Source organism: Arvicola amphibius, chromosome 12 (assembly GCF_903992535.2).
Source record: "Arvicola amphibius chromosome 12, mArvAmp1.2, whole genome shotgun sequence".
Taxonomy (NCBI): domain Eukaryota; kingdom Metazoa; phylum Chordata; class Mammalia; order Rodentia; family Cricetidae; genus Arvicola; species Arvicola amphibius.
Window position 1 is genome coordinate 45719807 of NC_052058.2, and position 23495 is coordinate 45743301.

At 44.9% G+C, this 23495-nt stretch overlaps 1 protein-coding gene across 1 annotated transcript in view; it reads right to left on the bottom strand.

Moving 5' to 3' along the window:
- Nek10 (NIMA related kinase 10) overlaps window positions 1-23495 on the bottom strand; it is a 171472-nt gene that overhangs the window by 24640 nt on the left and 123337 nt on the right. The window contains exons 27-31 of the mRNA XM_038349513.1: window positions 21647-21839; window positions 21473-21559; window positions 19608-19662; window positions 12812-12849; window positions 3428-3528 (exon numbers count right to left, since the gene is read on the bottom strand). Of these exons, the coding sequence (XP_038205441.1) occupies window positions 3428-3528; window positions 12812-12849; window positions 19608-19662; window positions 21473-21559; window positions 21647-21839 (474 nt within the window). The remainder of the gene's footprint in view (window positions 1-3427; window positions 3529-12811; window positions 12850-19607; window positions 19663-21472; window positions 21560-21646; window positions 21840-23495) is intronic.

A 23495-nucleotide genomic window follows, 5' to 3' on the forward strand; every position in this document is an offset into this window, starting at 1 on the left:
TCACAAGATGGCGCTGAGCCCCTGCAGGGCCAAGTAAACAACTCCATATTAGGCAAGGCTCTAGACAGAACCTCCCTCAGGCATGACCCGTGTCCACTCTCCCTATATAAGCAGCTGCCGTTTAGTGCTCGGGGCCCTTCGCTTCCTGCTCTCCCAACAACCAAGAGGCTCCAATAAAGCGTGATAGGAGAAGAATCCTTGACTCGGTGGTCGTTCTTCCCTGCTGGCCAGGGGGGTTCGCCGCAGGGAAGGCTGCTTGTTTTTCCCGGCTGCCTGGCTAGCTTAGACCCGAAATAATCACACAGAAACTGTATTAATTAAAACACTGCTTGGCCCATTAGTTCCACCTTCTTATTGGCTAACTCTTACATCTTAATTTAACCCATTTCTTTTCATCTGAATATCACTACGAGATCTTGACCTACCAGCAAAGTTTCATCATGTCTGTCTCTGGTGGCAGCTCCATGGCATCTCTCCGTCTTCCTTCTCCCAGCATTCAGACCAGTTTTCCCCACATACCTAAGCTCTGCCCCATCAACAGGCCAAGGCAGTTTCTTTATTCATTAACCAATAAAGCAACACATAGACAGCAGGACCTCCCACACCAGGGGCCCAGGGCTGAACATGTCTGCTCCCACGTGACTTCTTCTTGGATGCAATGCTTTAGCCCTAAAAGTACTGAACTGGATCCCCAAACATGAAATGGGGGCATCTTGCTGAACCCTGATGAAGTCGGGAATCTTAAACCTAAGTCACTTTCAGGTTTTATGGTCAGTTGACACAACTTGTTGCTCTTTCCTGAGGAAACAAACTTCTCCTTACTCAAAACTTGGATGAGAAACTCACCAGAGCAGAGATCTTAAAAATGCATGGACGGTCTCACAAGACTCACGGGGATGAGGGTCAAATCCATAACCCATCAGATCTCCTTACAATTCATAGGAATTGATTCACATTAAGGCTCAAGAAAAAGTGACTTATATGCTCCCAACTCACAAGACTGTAGGACAAAACAGTGGCACCTCAGGTTGTGTGGGAAGTGTATCCTGCGGCTGTTATTATGTGAGGAGGGATAAACGGGGCACTGGATTCAGCTGAGCCTACAGGTGTGCCTAGACACTTGCAATTCTGCATCGGATGGGCTGGTTCACGCAGATGTTGGTACAGATGACTCCTGATGGGCTGAGAAGAGGTTGTGTTTAGTGGGCGCAAAAGGCAGGGCTTACAGAGGAGAGAGTTTCCAGAGGTGCAAAGAAGTGGGGGTAGTGGAGTGATTAGCATTTCCTGTCTGTGAATCCATTGGCTATGCAGTTCTCCCCAGCTGTATCCCTTCCAGGGCAGCACTGGCCAGGGCAGCACTGGCCAGGGCAGCAGTGGCCCTGCAGCCACGCAAACCGTGCATCTGCACTCCTTGGCTGGCAGTGTGACCCTGAAGGATACAGGAGGCCAGTGAATCTAACGACACAGGCAGTGATAAAACCAGATTACCAGCGACCCGAAGCAGCATGCGCCACAAGGAGAGAGAAGCCTGTGCTGATGGAGCACCTTGGCTCTGGCAAGCTTTGGTAGAGTAACTGACATACCCAGACAGGAAGCTGACGCTTGCACCACCCAGTATTTTCTCCTGCTGTAGTAACAGAAAAGAAGCTCCAGGTTTTGTAGACAAACTTCCAGCCTGAGTTGCCATGGGCTCCGTGAAAGCTTCTCTGCCTCTCACGGTTCTCAGAACTGGGTCAACTCAGGGCCCAGCCAAAGCCTCCCCCCAGCCCCCGGCCCCTGACTAATGGGGAAGCTGGAGTCCCGGATAAGGGATCCTGAAATATTACTACAGGAACGCTCCATAAATTCTCCTCTACACTATCCCCAGGAAAAGGTACAGCCATTTATCAAAGTGACCATTGACTGGAGAAAAGAATATGCCGACTTCTCAGAAATACCGGGCGCCGGCTATGAATCAACAGTGATCCCTGCAGTCCTAAAGTCTCCCTAGCTTATAGAAATCAACAGTTTTGGTTTTGTCTCTCAAGATGGGGGCGGCGATGATAGATGAAGCCTCAAGCGCAGACTTTTCTTATCAGGAGGCAGCTAGTGCGCGTACCTACAGAACTTTTCCACAGGCCCTGGATGTGTAAACAGACTTGCCACAACTCAACTGGCTCCAACAGCTGCTAGGGCGGCTCTTAGACTAGGTAACCAGGGCATGGGCTAGTTACTAATACTGTTCCTCAGACAAAACAATCAATCAAACAAAAACCTGACAAAAGCCACAGAAAGCGGGAAGAAGGAAGGGAAAGAGGGAAGGCGGCAGGGTTTATTTTGGCCTACAGTTCTACGGCACACAGCCTGTGGTGGCACGGAAGGCCCAGGGGCAGGAGCAGAACGGTTGGTCACACTGGACATGCACTCACCCTTGTTCACACTGGACATGCACTCACCCTTGGTCACACTGGACATGCACTCACCCTTGGTCACACTGGGCATGTACTCACACTTGGTCACACTGGACATGCACTCACCCTCGGTCACACTGGGCATGTACTCACACTTGGTTCCCGTCTCCTTTTTATTCAGCCCTGGTTCCAGCCCATGATAGCCACATTTGAGGTGGCTCTTCCAATGTCAGTTAATTCCATCTAGACAGTCCCTCACAGACATTTCTTTCAGGGAAATGCTAATGCTCATCTAGGTGGAGATCAAGATTAACTACGTTTTGCCTCCTGGTGCCTAGAATAGCATTTGGTGCTAGATAGGTACATACTAACTACAAGACAAATGATTGAAAGAAAGAGCAAAATGACCAGATGACGCTATCTCCAACTCCAAAGTACTTATTTTCTTATCCAAATAGCTATACTTCTTTTCCTCAAAGGGGAAGAAATTTGTTCCTAGTAAGTGGCCCATGCCTTAGATGACAGAACACCCAGACGGCCAGCATGAGACAGAAGTGTGTCCATAACCAATAGCTAGTCTTCAGCCATGAATTTTCTCATACTCAAGTATTGCTCAGATTCACAGACAGAAGTCCAAATGATCCTGGGTTTTATGGGAGTTAGGGGTGTGGCTTTCACATCCTTGAGAAGTTCTGCTGTCAAAGCGGATGCAAGAAGGACGGTCCCATTCCCCCCCTTCCTATGATAAAGTTGCTTTTAGACAAAGCTGCTAAGCCCTTCCCCTCTTTGCACCCCTACCCTAAAGAGCCACTTGTATGGGAGTCTGCTTAAGCACAACGGAGGCACAGGCAGAAGCCACGGGGGAAACAGACACATTTACTGCTAGGCCAAAGCGTCCCCACACACATCCACGTGGTTGGAGAGGGGGAAACAATTAAGTGTACACTCTAACTCCAAGTCCCAGAAGGCCGTATTTTCTTAGCAGGGTTAGCTCTGTCTGGAGGCTGAGATGGGGGCAAGGCACCGAAGACACTGACCTGCGTGATGTAGATGACTTTGTGCAGCTGGAGGAGAATCTGCTGAATGGGGTCGCTGATCTGCCTTACTTTCCGCTGGGATACTGCGATGCCTGCTGATGCTGTGGGCGAGAAATTCTTCCATGAGTCAAGTTCACTTAAAAGTGGTATTCGTGGGAAACAGAAGAAAATTTGGGGGGAAGAACAAAGCCAGATCTCACCTTACCAATGAGACCCTGTAGCACTTCTGCATTTCTTATAATAAGCTGTTCTTTCCCTCCATGTCTCAAAAACTCAAGAAACAAAAATTCCTTGCATAATATTTGAGAAACCAGGTGTCCTTGGATATTTTGTTTGCAAAAGCAGGAGGCTGGCATTAGGAGGGAGGCATGCCTCAGATATGCAGTTCTGAGGAGAATTTGTGTTTGCTTATTTTTAAATAGCAAATCCATCATACCTTCTACAATGCACTTTAAATCTAATTTCATCAAAACTATTAGACACAAATACCAAATCAGCAAAACTTCATAGCAGAATTAAGTACTATTCAAATCCTTAAATACTGTAAATCTTAATGTCAACTTTGATGTCATCCTGGGTCTCAGTGGACAGGGTTAACCTGCCCTGAATTCCCACCGTACGGCATTACAATGTCACAGAGTCAGGCTAATGGCTGTCAATTTACACAGGAGCCACTTCCCCAACTCCATAGCCCTCACCACAGTGATCTGTTCTTGAGGACTACAAAGTTAACATAGGAATGGCCTCACTCCCTGTATTAGCCACGTCTCTCTCTCTCTCCTCTCATTCACAGAAGGCAATAGAGAGCATGAAAAAGCCACCAGAAGCATAGCATCCCCTAGTCCCTCCAGCCCCCCTCTATACCATGTTTTCTGCAATAATACTCATTTACCAGTTCTTTCTTACTAAAATTAAGTTTCCAAGACCTCCTTTTCTTCCTTCTATACCATATCAAGCATTTAAGAAATTAAATTTGTTATGGTAATAGCTTCAGCAATAACTATGATTTTAAAGATGGTTCTTATATGTGTGCTGTCAGAAAAGGATTGTGTGTCTTGTCATAAATGATTTGTTTTCAAAAATTAAAGAGAATTTAATGTGGTTGTTTAAAAACATGAAATTATCCATTTAAGATGCAAAACAAAAAGGAAAATAAAATATGAGAATTCTCTTTATGGATAGCTCTATTTACTTGTTTGAAAATTGGCCCAAGAAATGACCTGGTTCTGGGCCACCTGAGGCCAGCTTCTTGTTTAGATGTAAAGTCTGTCTCTCTTGAAAACTCCTTGTAAGCATCAGTTATTGGATCATTAAGTTGTGATTTAACAAATTACCCTCAGGGCAAAAAGATAAGCAAGTAAATCACAAGGATTAACTAACTCACTGCCACGATGAACACAGGGGTGATGTTGGCTGTTCCCCACAGTAGCCCCAACCTCTACCTGTGTCCCCCACCCAAAGGCCTCCTGAATGGCAACCTTCTGCCTAAGCTCACTGGAAACGGGACTGGGGAAAGCACCAAGTTCATGATGGCACGGGAGACGGGGAGGACTTGGGTTGGTGTCATTTCATGCTGGCTAGTCTGTTAGCATTTACAGACTCAGCCTTTGTAAACAACAGGCTAAAATCTCACAGCATAGCTTAGCAGCTTTAGGTTTGTGACAGCGTTTTGAGTGGGTACCACACAGGCTTGATTCTCCCTACCACAAACTCATCTGTGCCCTAAAGACAAAAACAAAGACTTCGCTAGAGTGTTTTTGTCTAACACACGGCTGTGCACTTTAATTTTAAAAGCAAACAAACAAGCAAACAACTGGGTTTTGAGTCCATTTGACAGCGCTCCTCAGTTCTAGAAAACTCCTGACTTTCAAAAATAGCTTTGATTGCTTGTTCTCTTAAAACAGAATTTCAAATGTTTAGTTGCAAAAGCCCCTTGTAAATCAAGCACACACACACACACACACACACACACAATGTACTCTACAGATGAGGCTCAAGGCTCTGGGGACCACCTCTCATGAAGAGCATCATCAGAAGTAACTGCTGACATTAGCTAGGTGCCTCTCTGTTTCCTACGCCCATCCGTTTGACACACATACACAAGTGGCTCTGAACAGTAACTTTCAAACTGTCTTTGAGTCCTGACATCAGTTTAATAGGTTATGAGCAGCACTGTGAAAAAAATGAATGCATTGGCGAGCTTCAGAGCACACCACACATGGCCTGGGTCCCCTGAGTTAGGGAGAGTGTACTACTCATTGCGGGCCACTTCTAACAGAGTTTGAAAGGTAAAACTGCAAAAACAATGTCTATATCTATAACCACCTTCACTTTCATTTTTCTTCTTTTCTTTCTTCTCCAGGCAGCTCCTTTTCAGCTGACATTACTGTCACAGAGACCGTTGATGGGGAATATTGTTTTTCAGTGTATCAGGGACAGACCAGTTCTGGCTTGTTCCTTATGACCCTGGAAGAGGCTGTGGTTTGCCTAGGTGCCCTGTGGTTTGCTGAGAAATTTGTTTGCCCGGGACCTCAGTTGCCGTCAATTTCTCAGGACTGTCAGCAACGCTGTAGTGCACGTCTCACGGAGGAGCCAAGGTTTACCAAGGCCAAATGCATACTCATTTCTCACTGAAACAAATGTCTTCTAAAGTGACTGAATTATTTCATAGTCTACTAGGAGAGAATGCATTTTTTCCGTATCTGGATCAACACTATTTATTATCAAATTCTGATTGTGTCAATCTGTATTTTTTTTCTACTTTGTAGTTTTTGAATGTTAGTGAAATTACTGGGTGTTTTTGTCAGTGGTTGTTGGATAATTGCTGATACTGTTTCTTTATTGATTTGCAAATGCTCTTTATGTATCCTGAATTCTATTCCCTTTGAATTTTATGTTAAAATTATTACATATTTCTACTCGATCTGTTACTTATCTTTGATCAAACGGGTACTTACTTCTCACTGGTAACACACCCAATACGGTGATTCTAAGTCCCACATTCTGCCAGAAATCTCTCGGGTACCTGCTGCGGCCACATTGTAGGGCACTAAGGACTCCTGTGGTGGGGGGAGGGCAGAGCCTGGCAAGGATCCCAACCTGTGCCACGAGTTGGTTTTAGGAAGGAAAGAAAACTCCAAAGCAAGACTGGTGTGCAGGGAATCCATCTGTAGCACTTGCAAACAACGGATTTCCCAGACAACTTCTGCTAACGGTTCATCATCTTCAGCTGAGCCGGCAAGGCACTCCGCCTCACTGAATCCTCTACATCAAAGAGTAAGCTGCTTTCCCTTAGGGAGACAAAACAATTCTAAAATCCAAATAAATAGAGTCTTTATTCGGTGATTGGTGATCACGTTTTCTGGGTTTGAGTCACTTTCTCTTAACACACTTTCTAGATTAGCTTCCTGTCAATACTGCACTACTTAAGCTTTAGAAGATGTGTCCTATTTTTTTTTAACTTTTTAAATAAATGCATATTATCTGCACAAAATGTCAGGCCATGGTGGCTTGTTCAGGTGTGCATACGGGGACTGACGAGTATATAGCTTTATCATTCATTTATATACCTGCCCTCCCTTTCTTCCTCCATTGGTTTCCTGACTAGGCCTTAACAGCCCTTATTACTAATATTTTATAAAGAAGCTTCCCTAAAACAGCGAAAAATAATCAAGGCTCTGGGCTAATTTCAAGTATGTGTGCACACACACCACACACATGAACACACACACATACCACATACATTCCACACATACATGCATACATGCCACACACATACAGAAATACCACAACACAGGCCACACACAACCACATGTGCACACACACCGCACACATGTATATACACATACCAAATACATTACACACATACAGAAATACCACACACAGCACATGTGCACACACACCGCACACAAACATATACTTACAGAGAGAAGGAATGCATAAGGACAGCTATCTATAATATCTATAATATCTCACATAGCACGATATTACATATATTATTTGTTGCTAAAATTTAAAGCTGTAACAAAGTTATTCTTAATAAAATAAAGGCTTAGAATATTTTAAGTGTGTCTTTATAGCCTTTATTACTGAAAACAGAACAACGAAAAGATAGCACTCTTTTCTAACAGTTGACCAGGATAAAGTATCAACCTGCTACTTTTCTGAACTCTTCCTGCCAAGAAACAGGAACTCTGAGATGGGAAGAAAAGCTAACAGTAGAGAGGGCAGGGCCCCCTGAAGAAGGGAAATACTGCTCTGTAAAGAATGGGGTGGGGCATGTGGCGGTTGCTCTGAGGATCGTAATGAGTGCATGTGTAGACCTTCCCTAGGCCTGGGACACAGCTCTTGCAATGATGGAAGGCACACTTGACTGGCTGTCTCCAGGTACAAGGACAGTTTCTCAAAGGACACCATCAGCCACTTCTGGTCTGGCTGGGCAGTGCCATAAAAGGTCCAGTCAGTGCTCAGCAGCAGAGGAAGCCAGAGGCCGCATGGACAGTGAGGACCGCCTTTTCCTGAGAGGCCTAGAGCTGCAGGCAGAGGCCTGGATTGAGGTGTTTACTTTTTAGGGTACCAGCAGTGTGCTTTCTGGCAAGGCACCCTTCCCTGAGCCCTAGTGGGTCCGTGTGAAGTGGGAGCACTGTGGGGTGGGGTAAACTGCAGGTGGTGAGGTCATACATACTTTGCGGAGGACACATAACATGTGGCTGTTGTCTGTGGAGAGCCACAGCCAAGATGGCTGCCAAAGTGTCTGCCTTGGAGAACGACATTTGCTGTTGTTTGATCTTGATCTGCAATTCAACCCCAGCCATCCATCATGTGTTACTACTATACGGACATGAACAACATGCCTGGGCAAGTTACAGGCTGGGCTGGTTCTCAGGAAAGCAGCTGCATTGAGACAGAGTAGAACCCTCACAAGTAAATCCCAATGTCTTGTTCAGAAAAGGAAGACAGACCTGGATGTGCATAGTCATTCTTTCACTGGGTGAGGCCGTATCCTGTCTCACATCTGCCTTTGAAATTCCACACTAGGAGCTAAATTAATCCTTTCCCTCCCACTCTTTTTCCTTTCTTTCCTTTTCCCTCCCTCCTTCTCTCCTTTCTTCCTTTCTTTTCTTCTTTTTGCATGTGTGCATATATATAGGACATGTGTGCACATACAAGCACGCATGTAGGTAGGGTTCTGCCACACTCAGTACTCAGATTAGCATCAACATAGACAGTTTAAAAAAAAAAAAAACCTCAGTGACCACACTGACCAAGCCAGGGGTACAAAACTGCTCCCCTGGGAAGAGGGGACCAGACACTGTCAGTTTGTCTAGTATCAGCCTGACACAAGTCAGCAGCACACTAAGAAATTACCTGCAGGTAAGAAGAATGAAAGAGCAAGGCATCACCATGTCCCCCACAGAATCATCACCTCCTGGTTACTAAATTCAAAGACACAGAAATGGAGGCTAGAGAGGTGGCTCAGTGTTTTGTTGACTGAGATTTCTGTCCCACCTGGTCTTGCAGCCGTTCGTCCCAAAGAAATACACAGAGGTCTACTATATTAATTATAAACTGTCCCAGGCTTCTTATTAACTAATTCTTCCATCTTAAATTAGCCCATTATTCTTGTCTGTGTTAGCCATGTGGCTCGGTACCTCTTATCAGTGACACATTTTCATCTTGCTTGCTCTGTGTCGACTTCAGACTGACTCTTTCCTCTTCCCAGAATTCTCCTGTTCTGGTCACCCTGCTTATACTCCCTGCCTAGCCTCTGGACAATCAGCATTTTATTAAACCAATACAACAGACGAATCTGTACAGGGTACAAGATCATTGACCCACAGCAACGGGTCAGAGATGAAGAGCTCGTTAGCATGAGGACCTGGATTTGGATTTCCACCACCCATATAAAAGACATGGAATCACATATCTGCAATCCCTGCCATTGGGAAGCAGAGACAGGAGGCTCCCTGAAGTGCGTTGGCCTCCTAGCCAGTCAAATGGACAAGCTCCAGGTTCAGTGAAAATCACTTTCCCGAAAACTAAGGTAGGGTGTAATGAAGACACCTGACACTAACCTTTGCATCCACTATATCTTCACACACGCACGCACACACACACACACACACACACACACACACACACACGAACATATTCATGAAGTACATACACACACACACACACACAAATTCAACCCACACTAATGGTGTTCATGACATTATAGTGTGCTCTACATATGTGGCAAGGAATACATTCCTATACTACATTTTCATATGATTTAATTTTCAAAAACATATGCCATCTTCCTTGCCTCAAAAGGGAATATCAGCAATGACTAGCTGTGTGACTATGTGGGCATAAAGAGCATAAAGAGAGATACTTTCTCACTCAGCCTAATTTCACGTTGCAAGGATACTGGGCATGAAATGGCACCATAGAAAATGTATTCCCTTTTCATTCTTCTTCTTTTTCTTTGTACTGGTAACATCATGAAGGAAGTTTAGCAAGGCACACATACGTCTTCAACTTCTTAAATGCTAGCTTATTGCTTCTCAGGACGGCTCCAGAGCTCTATGCCAATAGGCAGCAAAATCTGCATGGAGGGCAGATGCTTTCCTAGGATCTTTATTTATGTTTAGAACTGGCATTTACTTATGGCAAGTAACCCTATGTTGGCTTCCCACTACAAAAATAGTATAAACTTCTGTAAAAAGGTTCAACTTGAGAAAGCCCTGGGAAATGGTATAAATGGCACTTGGGTGCAGTAAACTCTGCAGAAGGCATGGCAAGTGACTAGCAGCACGTTCCATCATGCATTGATTGCATGCTAATTCCTGCCAACACTTTCTCTCTGAGTCTTCTCTCCTGTAGACAGGGAACTGCATCTGTTACGCAACACACCATCTCTACAATCTAGTTAACAGGAAAAGATAACACCGGGTCTTGCAGCAGCATTCACTGGGATAGCTCGGCATTCATGTCCAGGACTGGGGTGCCTCCTCAGTTCTGCTGTTATTGCACTGTGGATTCCGAGGTCCCAAAGAACCAGTTATAGTCACATAAGACAGTGACACGCAACTCCAGTTTCTCACCTCTGTCCTCACACAACACAGGGAAAGTGAGGCTCATATCCTGGCTACATTTCTGGAGCTGCTCAGAGTCTGACTAAATTCTTTCTTCCCTGCCATTTTTAACAGAATATTTAGGAAATTCAGGGCTATGGATGGTATTTTTTTTATTTCAGACGTGTTCCTCTCCACCTAAGAAAGCTTAATTTAATGTTAAATAAGTGGAAAAAATAATAGTACATGCCTTCAAAAAGCAAACAAATCATTCACACCTGTCATTGTGTGTGTCTCCCTCATGACTAAGTGATGCCGGTGTGATGCACACCAGACGTCCTAAGGCATACGGTGGGAGTGTGTCGCCAGTGCCACCCTTTACCCGCAGAGTAAAGTCTCAAGGTGTGCCTGAAGTGAAGCCACCTGCAGGCGAGCAAACAGCCTGCGACCAGCTATTTGTGAGTCATTAAACCAACAGTGGAGAGTAAAGATCCCAAGTTTGGACTCAGAAGTGGAATCGCTCGCAGGTGGCAGCCAGTTCCACATGTGCGTGAGTGTGCTCCACATGATTAGTGAGAACGAAACTTGTTCTTAGAGTAAATGGTAGCATTCCCAGACAACTAAAATGTGTCAGTAACTTGTGGTTCAAATGTTAACATATAAATCAACATTTTGAAAAGGCAAATTATAAAGATATGACATGTAAATTTGCAGTGTAAATGGTTTGGCTAAAATCAAACCTTACCTTATACTAATTCAATTCACCCTTCAAAAATAACCGAATTTCTTTAATGCGGAGGCCCGTTGCTTGCTGCAAGTGTAGGTGTTCGGCTCTCAACGTTAAAGAGCCCCAAACAACAATCGTTGCAGAGCCACACGTGGGGTTGACTCACCTTTGCCCAGACAGTAATATAGAAGCCAGGGTCAGCGTGACAATTTTAGGCATTTTAACAATAAAACCACCTTGTTTTGCATCTATACTGACACTATAACAGCCCTAAACTGTCTGTAACATTTTCAAAGGAAGTTTAATAACTGGAGAGAGCCTGAAATTACTGTAACTTTATCCACATTAATTGTACTCACTGAACACATTAAATATACCAAACAGCATGAGTGAAGAAGTAAAAGTAAAAAGGGTAACAAAAAATAATTCCAAATGACCCACATACTAAAATGAAATATTTGCCCAAGAATCATATGCACACACACACACACACACACACAGAGAGAGAGAGAGAGAGAGAGAGAGAGAGAGAGAGAGAGAGAGAGAGAGAGAGAGACGAGGAGAGGTTGAGAAGAGGAGAGGAGAGAGAGAGAGAGAGAGAGAGAGAGAGAGAGAGAGAGAGAGAATGAGCACCTGCAGAATTGTCTGGGTTTAGTTGGTAATTTTACTATTGGACACTGGTCTTCCTTAGTCATCCTTACTAGAAATACAAAACAAAGTAATGTATCCTTCTTCTCCCACAGCATCTGTATGAACATTTACACTTGGAGATACATAGTTTCAGGCTGGTGAGATGGCTCAGCTGGTAAAGTCACTTGCCATTTAAACCAGCATTCAATCCCTAGGACCCACCGTGGAAGAAGGAGCACTGATGCCACCAAGGGGGTCCCCTGACCTCCACATGTGTGCCACACACAGCAGCTGTCCAGATGCACAGTGATAAAGGTATTTAAAATCTAGGGGTGATTTTAAATTTAGAGAAGTTATGTGATAGTTCCATTTCAATCAAGCAAAAAGTAACTGTGTCTAGGCTGCCGACTGTGCCAGTCAGAGAAAAAGGAACGAACAGGGATGCCCGCTGTGGCATCAGAGAGGTTGGGTTTGCATAAACATCTACGTATAACCAGTCACTATTTTGGAGTAGTTACATACTTTATAGATTAAGTGTTTGATAGTCTCATCAAGGCAGAAATGAAAATTTTGGAAGAATAGCTTATAATAGTCTAATCAGTTCCATGCCACTGAAGAGCAGGGGTGGTAGGCAGGAAAGACAGAATTCTCCTGCTCTCTGTGTCTCGATTCCCCAAGGGTATCAGTCATGATAACTTAGGCTCACTCATCATGAGCTTAACATCAAAATGGTCTGCCAAGTACTGGCATGATCTTTGGGACTGGAGAATCCCAGCAGGAAGGCTCTGGAACTGCCACCCTGCCACTAACTCGGCCTCTCCTTCCTTAAGTGGGCCCTGGGCATGCAGGTTTGGGATCTCAGAAGCAAGTAGAGAGGCAGCAAGGCCAGAGAGAGAAGAGGGAAGGGGGTGAGCTGACAGGCTTGCACTAGCTTGCAGGAAGGCATGTCTGGGGTCAGCTCTGAGTTACCTGGTCTTGCTCTTGATCCTAGGCCACCAATGAAGTCTCTGTAAACAGAATGGGATAGGGAACATTAGGAAAGTTCCACCTCGTGACAAACAGTTATTGAAAGTTGTGTTGTATTCAGCAAAGAAAGAAACCAACATTTTGAAATCAGGATAGACTCTCAACTGGAAAGCAGAAGCATCCTGTTCTGCCAGAGTGGTTTGTGATGAGCAAACCTCGGAGATGGCAAGAGCATAAAGCTCAGCATCCCGGATGGTGCTTCTGTTGCTTCTGTAACCATTAAAATCAAAGCAGTGATGACTATGTGTGTGTGTGTGTGTGTGTGTGTGCATGCGTGTGTGTGTGTGTGCATGTGTGTGCATGCATGTGTGTATGTGTGTGTATGGGTGTGCATGTGTGTGTGAAAGGGTCTTATGTCACTCAAGCTAGTCTCAAACTTGCTACATAGCTAAACCCTGCCTGGCTGTGATTTTTGTATTAAAAACAATATTAATTTTTTATGTGTGATCTGTCCTTCAGATGAAAAACAAAAAGCCATCCACCATTTCTATGGGAGAAAATGATTTTTACACTGTAACAATCATTTTCATATGGTTTCCAGTGCTATTAACATCCGTCCTCCATGCCTCAAAACTCTAGATTGCCCAATCATTTTAAAAGTTGGTCCTGGAGTCTTCTGGTCTGTGGGGGTAACCTTCACCTCCATGGGCGATACTGGTGAACAATGCTCCTCTTACTCCTCCCACTGGAAGGCAGAGCCTATTTCTTAGTAGCTTACTTCAGCCTACCAGGTCACAAGATGGCATGCAAGCCAACAGGTACATACTGAACGACAGTGAAGAGCATGGTGGGAGTCTGCTCGGCAACCCTGGATATGACGACTTCTCTCGCTAAACTCATGGACAGTTGGCTTGCCCCAACCTTTTCATTTCATCACGTGATTGTCGTTGTTGCCAGGCAGCTCATATCTAAGTTATGGAGCTTAACAAAGTTGGCAAGCATTTACCAATTTACCTAGTTTAAATGCTTGAAAAATCCCCAAACTCTGTGCCACAAGTGACTTCTTTCTTCACTCCTTCCCACCTTTTACCACCACTTGATGTGGCATTCCCCTCTGTGTGCTGTGATTACCATTAATGAATAAAGAAACTGCTTTGGAACTATAGCAGGGCAGAACTTAGGTAGGCGGGAAAAGCTAGGCTGAATGCTTGGTGAAAGAACAGCAGAGTCAGAGAGAAGCCATGGAGCTGCAGGAGACAGACACTGGATACTTTAGCCAGTAAACCACAGCCACATGGCAATACACAGATTAATAGAAATGGGTTAAATTAATATGTAAGAGTTATCCAATAAGAAGCTAGAGCTAATGGACCAAGAGTGATTTAATGAACACAGTTTCTTTGTGGTTATTTCGGGACTAAGTGGCCAGGAACCAACAAGAGGCTCCTCCAGCAACCACCAATGTAAAACTTCCCAGGTAGGCACATTTGTAAAAAGTAAAAAGAAAAGGGTGAGATTAATCTTATATTTTTCACCAAATACATCCCAAATATCAACATTTAAAAATGAATAGTGTTTTATATTGTTTTAAAGTAATGTCAGACTAAACATTTGCTAGCTCAGCTGCACTAGCCACATTTTTGACTGCTCAGGTCAACACATGTGCTCAGCTATCTCCACATTAAACTCTCCTGACTTTTCTACAGAAGCCATTGGTCATGACCCTCTACCCACAGCATTAGTCCGACCACAGAGCTGGTGGCTCTGACACCTCATGGCCCTCATTGCCTGAAAGGTGAGTTAAAACACAACTTCTGGAAAGGCTGCTGACATGCAAACTGAGTTAGCTGGATGGTCTTTTTTTTATTGTCGAAAAGTCTTTTATTTCAAATATTCTTATGGAATAGTATGCGTAATGGGATACATGACAGGGATCCCCAACTGCGTTTAGCTGTTTCAACTCATGTGCTGCTCTGTCCAGTTCTATATGCTTAGGAAGCTTTAAGGTAGAAGCTGGAAAGATGGCTCAGTGGTTAAGCATACTTCCCTTGCAGAGGACCCAACTTAGGTTCCCAGCACCCATATAGGGAAACTTACGCCACCTGTAACTCCAAGCTCCGGGGATTCAACACCCTCTGCTGGCTTCTGTGGTCATGCATATTTAACAGATACATGTACATACACATATTTAAAAATAAAATAAGCATTGGGGAATGTTAATAGAAAACATCATACACACACACACACACACACTTATTCTTTCCATGGAGGCCCTGTGCTAAACACTAGTAGTGGAAAGAAACCACCTTCACAGTCTCAGAGCTTCTGAGGTTGCTTTTTTGGCAGCGGAAAACCCATTAATTTTTCTGAAGACAAGCCATTAGCCACAAGGATGGACAGCCCATTTGTAACTTCAAAATATCATAGATCCACTACAAACAGAAGCCACAGCTTTCCCTGGGCAATTGCTGGGCCCATGGGCAAACAGATGGTAGAAATGCTGCAGCGCCTGAGGGAATTCTAGACGGTGGCACACGGAATGCTCATGAACTATGGGGAGTTGTGATGCCCGATGACGGTATTCCCACGCTAGCTCAAGCTGGCCACGGGATGATTTATCACCGGGAGAAATTTCAGACATACTTCCTGGTGAGAAGACAGCATATCGGAGATGCTACCCTGACGAAAGTTTCTTTAACGGGCACAGACAGCTCCTAAAGCTGGTGACAGCGCCTCAGAAGCTGAGAGTACTCTAAAGGTCATGGCTCTAGGTGTCCTCGGGTCCATCACGACCTGGTGCACACAGCTTGTAAGCCTGAAGAGACTGGCGTGGTGAGGTGAGTGTCAGCCTAGGTCTCCAGCCACAGCAGTCAGTGGGAAGGCAGAGGATGCAGCTGAACTCTGTGGCTTTTAAAATAGATTTTACTCTGCATTGATGAAAGCACAGTGTGAATTGGTTGGGTAATTACTTTGTCAGAAAAACGTGAATTACTTGGATAATTATTTTGTCATTAAAGTCCTGGCCATGAAAGAGATAACGCCCTAGAATTCTCTCTCAAAATAATCCTTTAAATACATCATATGAAATGGGAAGCTTGGCTTACAATTCTAAGAACATGTCATTTGAGGTTACTAGAGCCATGACATACAAGGCAACTAAAATCTTTTGACATTCATGACCACGACAGGCATGATGGGGGAACGGGGGAGGTTGGGCTCTCGTGCTTAGTCAAGGTGTTCATCCGTGGCAATGTGAACAGTGTTGGTATCTCGGTCAGGAGTTGGTGTTAGGTTCCTGACCTTCCCTTCAGACTGTATTGATGGCTGAAAACAAACAAGTAACCATCTTAGAATTGCCACAGAAAAGGGAAGGCACTTCTCGATGGCACAGTATGGCTTTTTGCTGTCGTGTTGCTAGGAAGACTGCTGGATCGTGACCCTGGCAGAGAGGCCAGGTGGATTCTGGTGAGCAGTGATCATGCATACATATTCAATAAAAGCAAAATGAGACCCAGATTATGAATGAGAAGTGGAAGCAGAATGGGAGTAAGCAAATAGTGAGCTGGCCCTTAGGAAGGAAGGACTGAGTTCTGAGGCAATGTGAAAGTCCTTCCGGTCCCATCTGTGATCCCGGATGATCAGAAACCTCTGCAGCCATCTCTCTCTCTACAAGTATTGGAGTCAGGAACACTCCCTCTAGTAAAACTATGCTTATAAAGACGGTATTCACTGCAGGATTCTCTGACACTGCAAACATCCGATGTTTCGGAGCAGCCAGCCAGCTACACCCTGTTGCCTTGGCAACAGAAGGCAAGTAGGCATGGAGAAATCTTGTTGCCTAAGCAACAGAAATTTTTTTTTAAAAAAAAAAAAAAGTGAGCCTTAAACTACAAGCTACACTATAAATTAATTCAAGGAGGTGAATAAGATTTCCATCCTTTACGGTAAGAAACTCAGTAATTGCAATGAGATAACGCATTAATTTTCTAATGAACAAGCATGCAACAAGCATCTGTGGATCAGCACTGTATGCAACACACTGTACCAGAGAGTAAAGGAAACACCCACATATTGTTCAGCCTGAACCTGGCATACCAAAATAACTGACCATCCCATGACAGATGGATGCTCTTATTTGTTTTGAGATGGGGTTCTCGATATATTGTCCAGAGTACTGGCTGAATTTGTGTGTCAGCTTGACACAACAAGAGTCTTCAGAGAGGAAGGAGCCTCAGTTGAGGAAACACCTCCTTGAGATCCAGCTGGAAGGCATCTTCTCAATTAGTGATCGATAGGGGAGGGCCCAGCTCATGGTGGGTAGTGCCATCCCTGGGCTGGAGGTCCTGGGTTCTGTAAGAAAGCAGGTTGAGCAAGCCAGAGGAAGCAAGCCAGAAAGCAGCACCCTCCGTGGCTTCTGCATCAGCCCTTGCCTCCAGGATCCTGTCCTGTTTGAGCTCCTGTCCTGACTACCTTTAGTTATGAACAGCAATGTGGAAGTGTAAGCCTAATAACCTCTTTCCTCCCCAACTTGCTCACTGGTCATGGCGTTTCATTGCAGCAATAGAAACCTTAACTCAGAGACCAGGTTGGCCTTGAACTCATGGTTTCCCTGGGTCTTCCTGATTCTGTCTGGAGTGATCAAATATGAGAATTTCTTGTCTATGCTTTCTCTCCGTTATGTTCAGCCACAGCCATGCCTGGATTCTCAATTCCAAAAGCTATGCTTAGGGCAGACACGTGCGTCACTGGGGCATCAGCTTACCCCAGACCAAGATGCTTCCTGAAGAAATACCCAGGATCCCCTTGTCACCATGACACTAGCTCATGGTGGATACAGAAAAGCCAAAACCTCTACAGGGCTGACTTCTCCACTTATTTTCAACTCTAGTATGCAGTGTCTTGATCTTCTTGTATCTTTAAATTTATCGTTTGATTTCTACATATTTTATTAGTTCATATTTCACATTAATACACCAGGAAGTCAAGGAAAATCCTAAACAAATTAGATAAAAAAAGAACTTCAGTTTTATTTAATGTCTTGAAGATAACTAGAAATTATGCTATAAAGTGTCTCGCTTTAATTCAGAGGAGCCGTTAGAGCCACCTGGAAAGAAGTAAAGAATGTTTTCGCTTTCTTTCCTTCTGTTTTGTACAAAGTGCAGGCTGTTCCCTGTCCTTGTCCCCGTCTGCCCTGTGTCAGTTCACACACTCTACACCGTGAATGCCTGCAGTGAAGACAGCCTGTCTTCTGTGTCACTGTGCTTCTTGGTGGCTTGTCACACAGCATGTCCCACCCATGTGACACGGCTACAGAAAAGGGCCTTGAGGTTGATCTTCAGCCGTCTCGGAGCACAGTTTGAGAAACACCAGCCTCAGAGTCCTGGCTGCTTGTCATGGTCACAGACTCATAACTATGTGGTAGGCAGTACTCCACGGCCTCTCTGCTTCTGGTTTACAAAAATATTTAACTCATTTCTATATAAAAAAAAAATCCCCTCACCTTGGGAGAAGATTGAAGGGAAGGCGAGAGGCAGGGAGGGGAGCAGAGAAAAATGTAGAGCACAATAAAAATCAATAATAAAGAAATAAATAAATTCCCTCAAGATTTCGAGTATGTAACATGCTTTTTGTTATTTTCGAAGGGTGGATGCAAATAGAACTATTACAAATGAGGAAAGTTCCCATAGATCCTTCTAGAAATCAAGGCTATAATTATTTGGCGCTTTCAAGATGTCTGAATTTATCTGGTAGAAACTTCCATTTTTATGTAAAACGCTCTTAACATAGTTGTATGTGAGAATTTGCTGGCATCACCACTTGGGTGTGCTTCAGCATTAAGGATGCTGGCCTCTGCCGTCTGCTCCTCTTCCCCAGCCCTCTCCTGGTTGCCTCTGGATGAGAGTTTTCCAAATCTAGGCCATCCTCTGTGCGGTGGCCTAGAATATCTTCTCATAAACACGCCCCTCCTCTCTATTTGATGATCTTAATTGTATGGTCCTCTCTTTGCAGACAGAAATACAGGGATGTGCCCCTCCTCCACACTTCTCTGGTGCCATTTCCTTCCTATTAATCACCACTGATTGTGTGCTCCCCGTAGGCTGCCTCTCCATAGGCATACCCCGAAGCTGTGTTGATGCCAGGAGGCTGTTTCCCATCAGTTAACTGTCCCGGCCACTCCTCACATTCTGCAGCTCTCCCTGCCTCTAGAGCTCCAAGATTACTACAGCCAGCCTTTGGGGTTTCAGCCATCCTCACCCATGGTCACGGAGGCAACTGATGTACCCTAATAATTTCTCCTTTCTCTTAAAAGAGTGTGTGTGCATGCGTGCATTTGTGCGTGTGTGTGTGTGTGTGTGTGTGTGTGTGTGTGTGTGTATCATCTTTCTAAGATGGCCCTGGTTGTATAAAGGAGTTCTGTCAAATATGTCTCTGTAGAAGTCTGGGCTGGATCCTTAGAAGGACAGGTGTACCCAGAATCCCCTTCCCTCCCCTTGCCCATGTTCGAGAACCAAAGGCCACAGGTGACCTCACTGAGCATGGCTAGTCCATTGCCTTGGCCCAGTTTATGCTCAGAAAGATGGTCTGTTTGGCTGTTACAGAACTAGAAAAAGGCAGATACACAAGGGTCCAGGCCAAAGCTTAGCGCTCTCCAGCACGCTAAACTGCTAAGGCCCTGGGGAAGAACAGTTTCTATGTCCAGTGACTTCTGCCAGTCATGGGGTAACTTAGCTCCAAGTGGCTCAGCTTCTGCCTAGACTAAATCCACTTCCAGGTACACTGCGCCTCAAAACAGACATACCTGGCGTGTGAGTGCCTTTCTCTTCCCGAAGCACTGAAACTTCTCTTTAAAATGCCTAAAACAAGAAAACAGAAATAACTGTAAGTTATGGCTCCAGAAACTGTGGCTTTCATTGTTGGTGTGTATGGCCTTGGCTTGTTTCCTGAGCTGGAGAGGGAGTCCAGGTCCCGTGTGTTTCAGGACCAGCGCTCAGCCTGCAGGCTGTGTCGCGCCTTTAGCAACCCTTTCCTGATCTGCTGAGGCTCTATTGTCTTGGCAGTCACCCTTCACTGCAACTACCATTTTTCTTCCTCAAAGTATTAGCTCAAATAGAATGTTAAAAATTACTATGCACTTGGTCAGTTTGTTCTTCCACAGGGAAGATGATAAACGACCATTTGTTACTAAACGCATCAGCATGTTGGTGTCATTTCAGACCTCAAGCCTTTGTGCAGACATCTCCATGCCAGGGTTTTCTCTCTCCTTCTGCCTCCCCGCCACCCATCTCCAGCATTGTGGCTAGGGATAAACACCACCATCCTCATCACCAACCAATGACGTGCTTCTAGAATTTTGCTACGCGTTTACATGCACGAAGCGTTTCTCCTGAACGGGGCCCATCATTCTCCAACTACAAATCAAGGCACTTTGCCTCTCTAGAACACCAGAGCAAATAGTTGGCCATGGTGATTGTTCCTGAAAATCTGGAAGGTCTAGTCAGTGTTTGGATGGAGCCATTAAGTATAGAAAAAGCAAGGAACGTGGCTAAATCCGTGGCGCTCCCCCATGGATCTTTGGCAAAGCTGTTTTCTCTCTTCTCTCCTGGGTTTTCACAGCATAATCACTGAGCAGACAAAATTATTTATACTTCATTTATTTTAAAGTGCCTCTAGTTAGCAAATTTAAATCCAGTTAACATATTCTTCTGTGAGATTTATCTTTTTCTCCATTTCTAGCTGAACATCTCTTTTAGTTGCACGTCTGCCAAGTTGATTTGATCATATTTTTCCGTACAGTCTTTAAATTCTGCCTAGATATAGCATCTTCTTTGCTTTCCTATTCCTCAATATATTTTTAAAATTTTTATTATCATTTCAATCTAAGTCTAATATTGGGCTGGATTTATACATCATGTTTTTCATAATCCTAAATGCTGAAGGTACTTATTTTAGTTAGATGTGATAAATACACAATTGTGGTGTTTGGTGTTACTCATTAACTTGATGGATTCTAGGGTCCCCTGGGAAGGGAATGTCAGTGAGGCCTGCCTTAGATCAGGTTGGCCTGTGGCCAGACTTGTGAGGGGTTTGCTTAATTGGGTTAACTGGGATGGGCAGCACCATTCCCTGGATTTGGTCCTGGATGTACGAGTACAGAAAATGGCCTAAACACAAGAAGCATGCGTGTCTTCACTTTGTTATGCTCTCATCTGTGAGTATTCTAAGTTCTTGCCTCCTTGCTCCCAGCTGCAATGGATGATACCCTAGAACTGTGAGCTAATAAAAAAAAAAAAAAACTCCCTCCCCTAAGTGGCTTCTGCTGGTGTTTCATCACAGTGACAGAAACAGAACTAAGATAATGAGCATCAAGAAGATTGTATGAAAGTTTATTACACCATGGCTAATTCCTCCCACAATTCCTAGTTCCACTAACCCACAGACTGATGCACGCCCATCATTCCTAATGGCTGTCTGCGCCCAAGTCATTTAGCTCCTTAGTCACAACCCGCCTTGGGTTGTAAAAATGAAAAAGCACCCTTGTCTGGTGCCTGGCCTCCAACCATCCACAGAGTGCTGCCCCGAGACAGCAGCCACAGACTCCATTTACCCCGTTCCCACGGCCCCACACTGCTGTCCCACAGTGACGAACTTGTCGGGCGAGCTTACTGAATGTAGACTCCTTTAGAGGGCTGGAACTGGAGCTGCTGCAGTTGTCCAAGATGTCCAGCTCGTCGTCCAGCTCAGAATACACATCTGCACACAGAAACGAAGGGGGTGAGCCTGGAAACGGAAGGACTCCAGGCCATTCCCGCCCTCCCCTCACACGCAGAGCCGTCTCACCTTTCTCCACCCCCTCCAGGTGGAAGGCGTCCTCGGACAGTGCCTCCTCGCAGGGCCTGTCCTCCTCCTTCCCACACTGCATGGCGGCCGCGTGGAAGCCCTCGCCGGGCAGCTCTGCGCTCTCAGAGAGCTCACTCTTCAGGCTGGCTGCCCCGCTGCTGCTGCTGCTCAGGCTCGCCTTCTCAAAGGTTTCCTGGAAAGAGAATTTCGAGCCGTCAACACCTCATCCTCTCTTTCCTCTGCAGGATACAGCACTCGTTGCAATGCCCATGTAAGTGTCTAAGATGCCATTGCAAACACTTGATGCAGAAGTGACACCAATAATTCCACCCAGGCAGCCACCAATGGACCCGTTTAATCCGTACACACCAAGAAGTAAATCTAAAATCAACCGTCTGACCAAAAAGACTAGAGGCACGGGTGCCCACACCGAAGTCCTGTGACAACTGGTGACCTAACTATGCCTCTAAGGAACAGAACCCAGATGCCAATCTATCAAAAATTTCTCTCCTTTGAGTCTCTTCCCAAATATTTGCAGTGGTAGCTGCTCAGACCCATGCCAGTTAAGAAAGAATTTCTCCAAGGAACGTGAATATCGGACAAAGCCAGGCCGTGAGGAAGGAGCAGCAATACCCCCTACAAGATAAGGGATCACAGTAAGGAGGACTCTGTCACTCAAGGCCCCAGCCACTCTGCTTCCCTCTTGCAGAACTAGACACACACTCCTCCAGAATATCCCGAGAGGATGAAAATCTTTGACACCCAAGTCATTCATCTGGCCCAGGCCTCAATATTCTGTTATGCTGTGCAATAAACCATATGTAACATGTTTCGGGTTCAACAAAAATAAAAATGTTTAAGGGCACCAAAGGCTGGCAGTTTGGGGTTGTCAAAGAAGAAGACACTGAAGAAGGAACTTCCCAAGTGATTCACAATACCAAAGACATTCACCAGTGTGGAGATCGGCTTAGGCTGCATGGCTGAAGACCGCTAGCAGAGCCAGGTTAGGGACCAGGGGCCCAAGGGGGAAGCTACAAAGGAGGATGGCTCCAGGCAAAAGAGCAAGAAGGAAAAATGCCCTCTAGTGACCTGGCAGGCTCTGTTCTCCTAAGCACATCCCCCCTTCTTTACTAAGATGTTCAATGTGGAGCAAGCCTTCTTGGGAGGCTGGTATGTGTTTCCCATTTATTTTCACAGATTTTCTTCCAACTCAAGCAGCCCTAAGGGGCTCAAGGAACGTGTTGCCCAGAATCCAGGGGAGGCACAATTTAAAGGTGAAGACAACTTAAGATCTCTTGGTACATGAGTCAATAAATCCATGACAGCATCATGTGCTTATGTCTTCTAAACAGAACATGTGGGCACTGCAAACTGCCTGCCCAGTTTCCCTGGGGATCTTTTCCGGGGCTTACCAACTTTCATTTCATTGGAGTTAATAGGCAGCTGAAGAAACACGCTTCTAATTTGATTTTCTGTAACTAGTCTTCTATCCAATGTCCAGTCTGCTCTGAGGGGCCTGGGTTTAATTCCTCCAACCTGAGTCTTGCCTGTTCATCTAACTTAGACAGGGATGTTTAGGATAGTCTCTGCAGAGTCAAATGTGCTGCCTAGAAACTTGATGCTTAAGTGATTTCTAACATCTCTCATCTACCCATATCTAGTTCCTGGTTCCAAACCTATAAGCATCATTCAAAACCCAATATTTTACTCAACATTTTCTGTGCTGGCCTCTTTTTCCTCCTAAACAAATACACAGCATTGGGCTTCTTCTAAGTTTTCTCAGCTGCTTTCAGTAGAAACTTCCCTTTGGGCTTTGTGCTACATCTGTTTAAATGAGCTGTCATCTTCT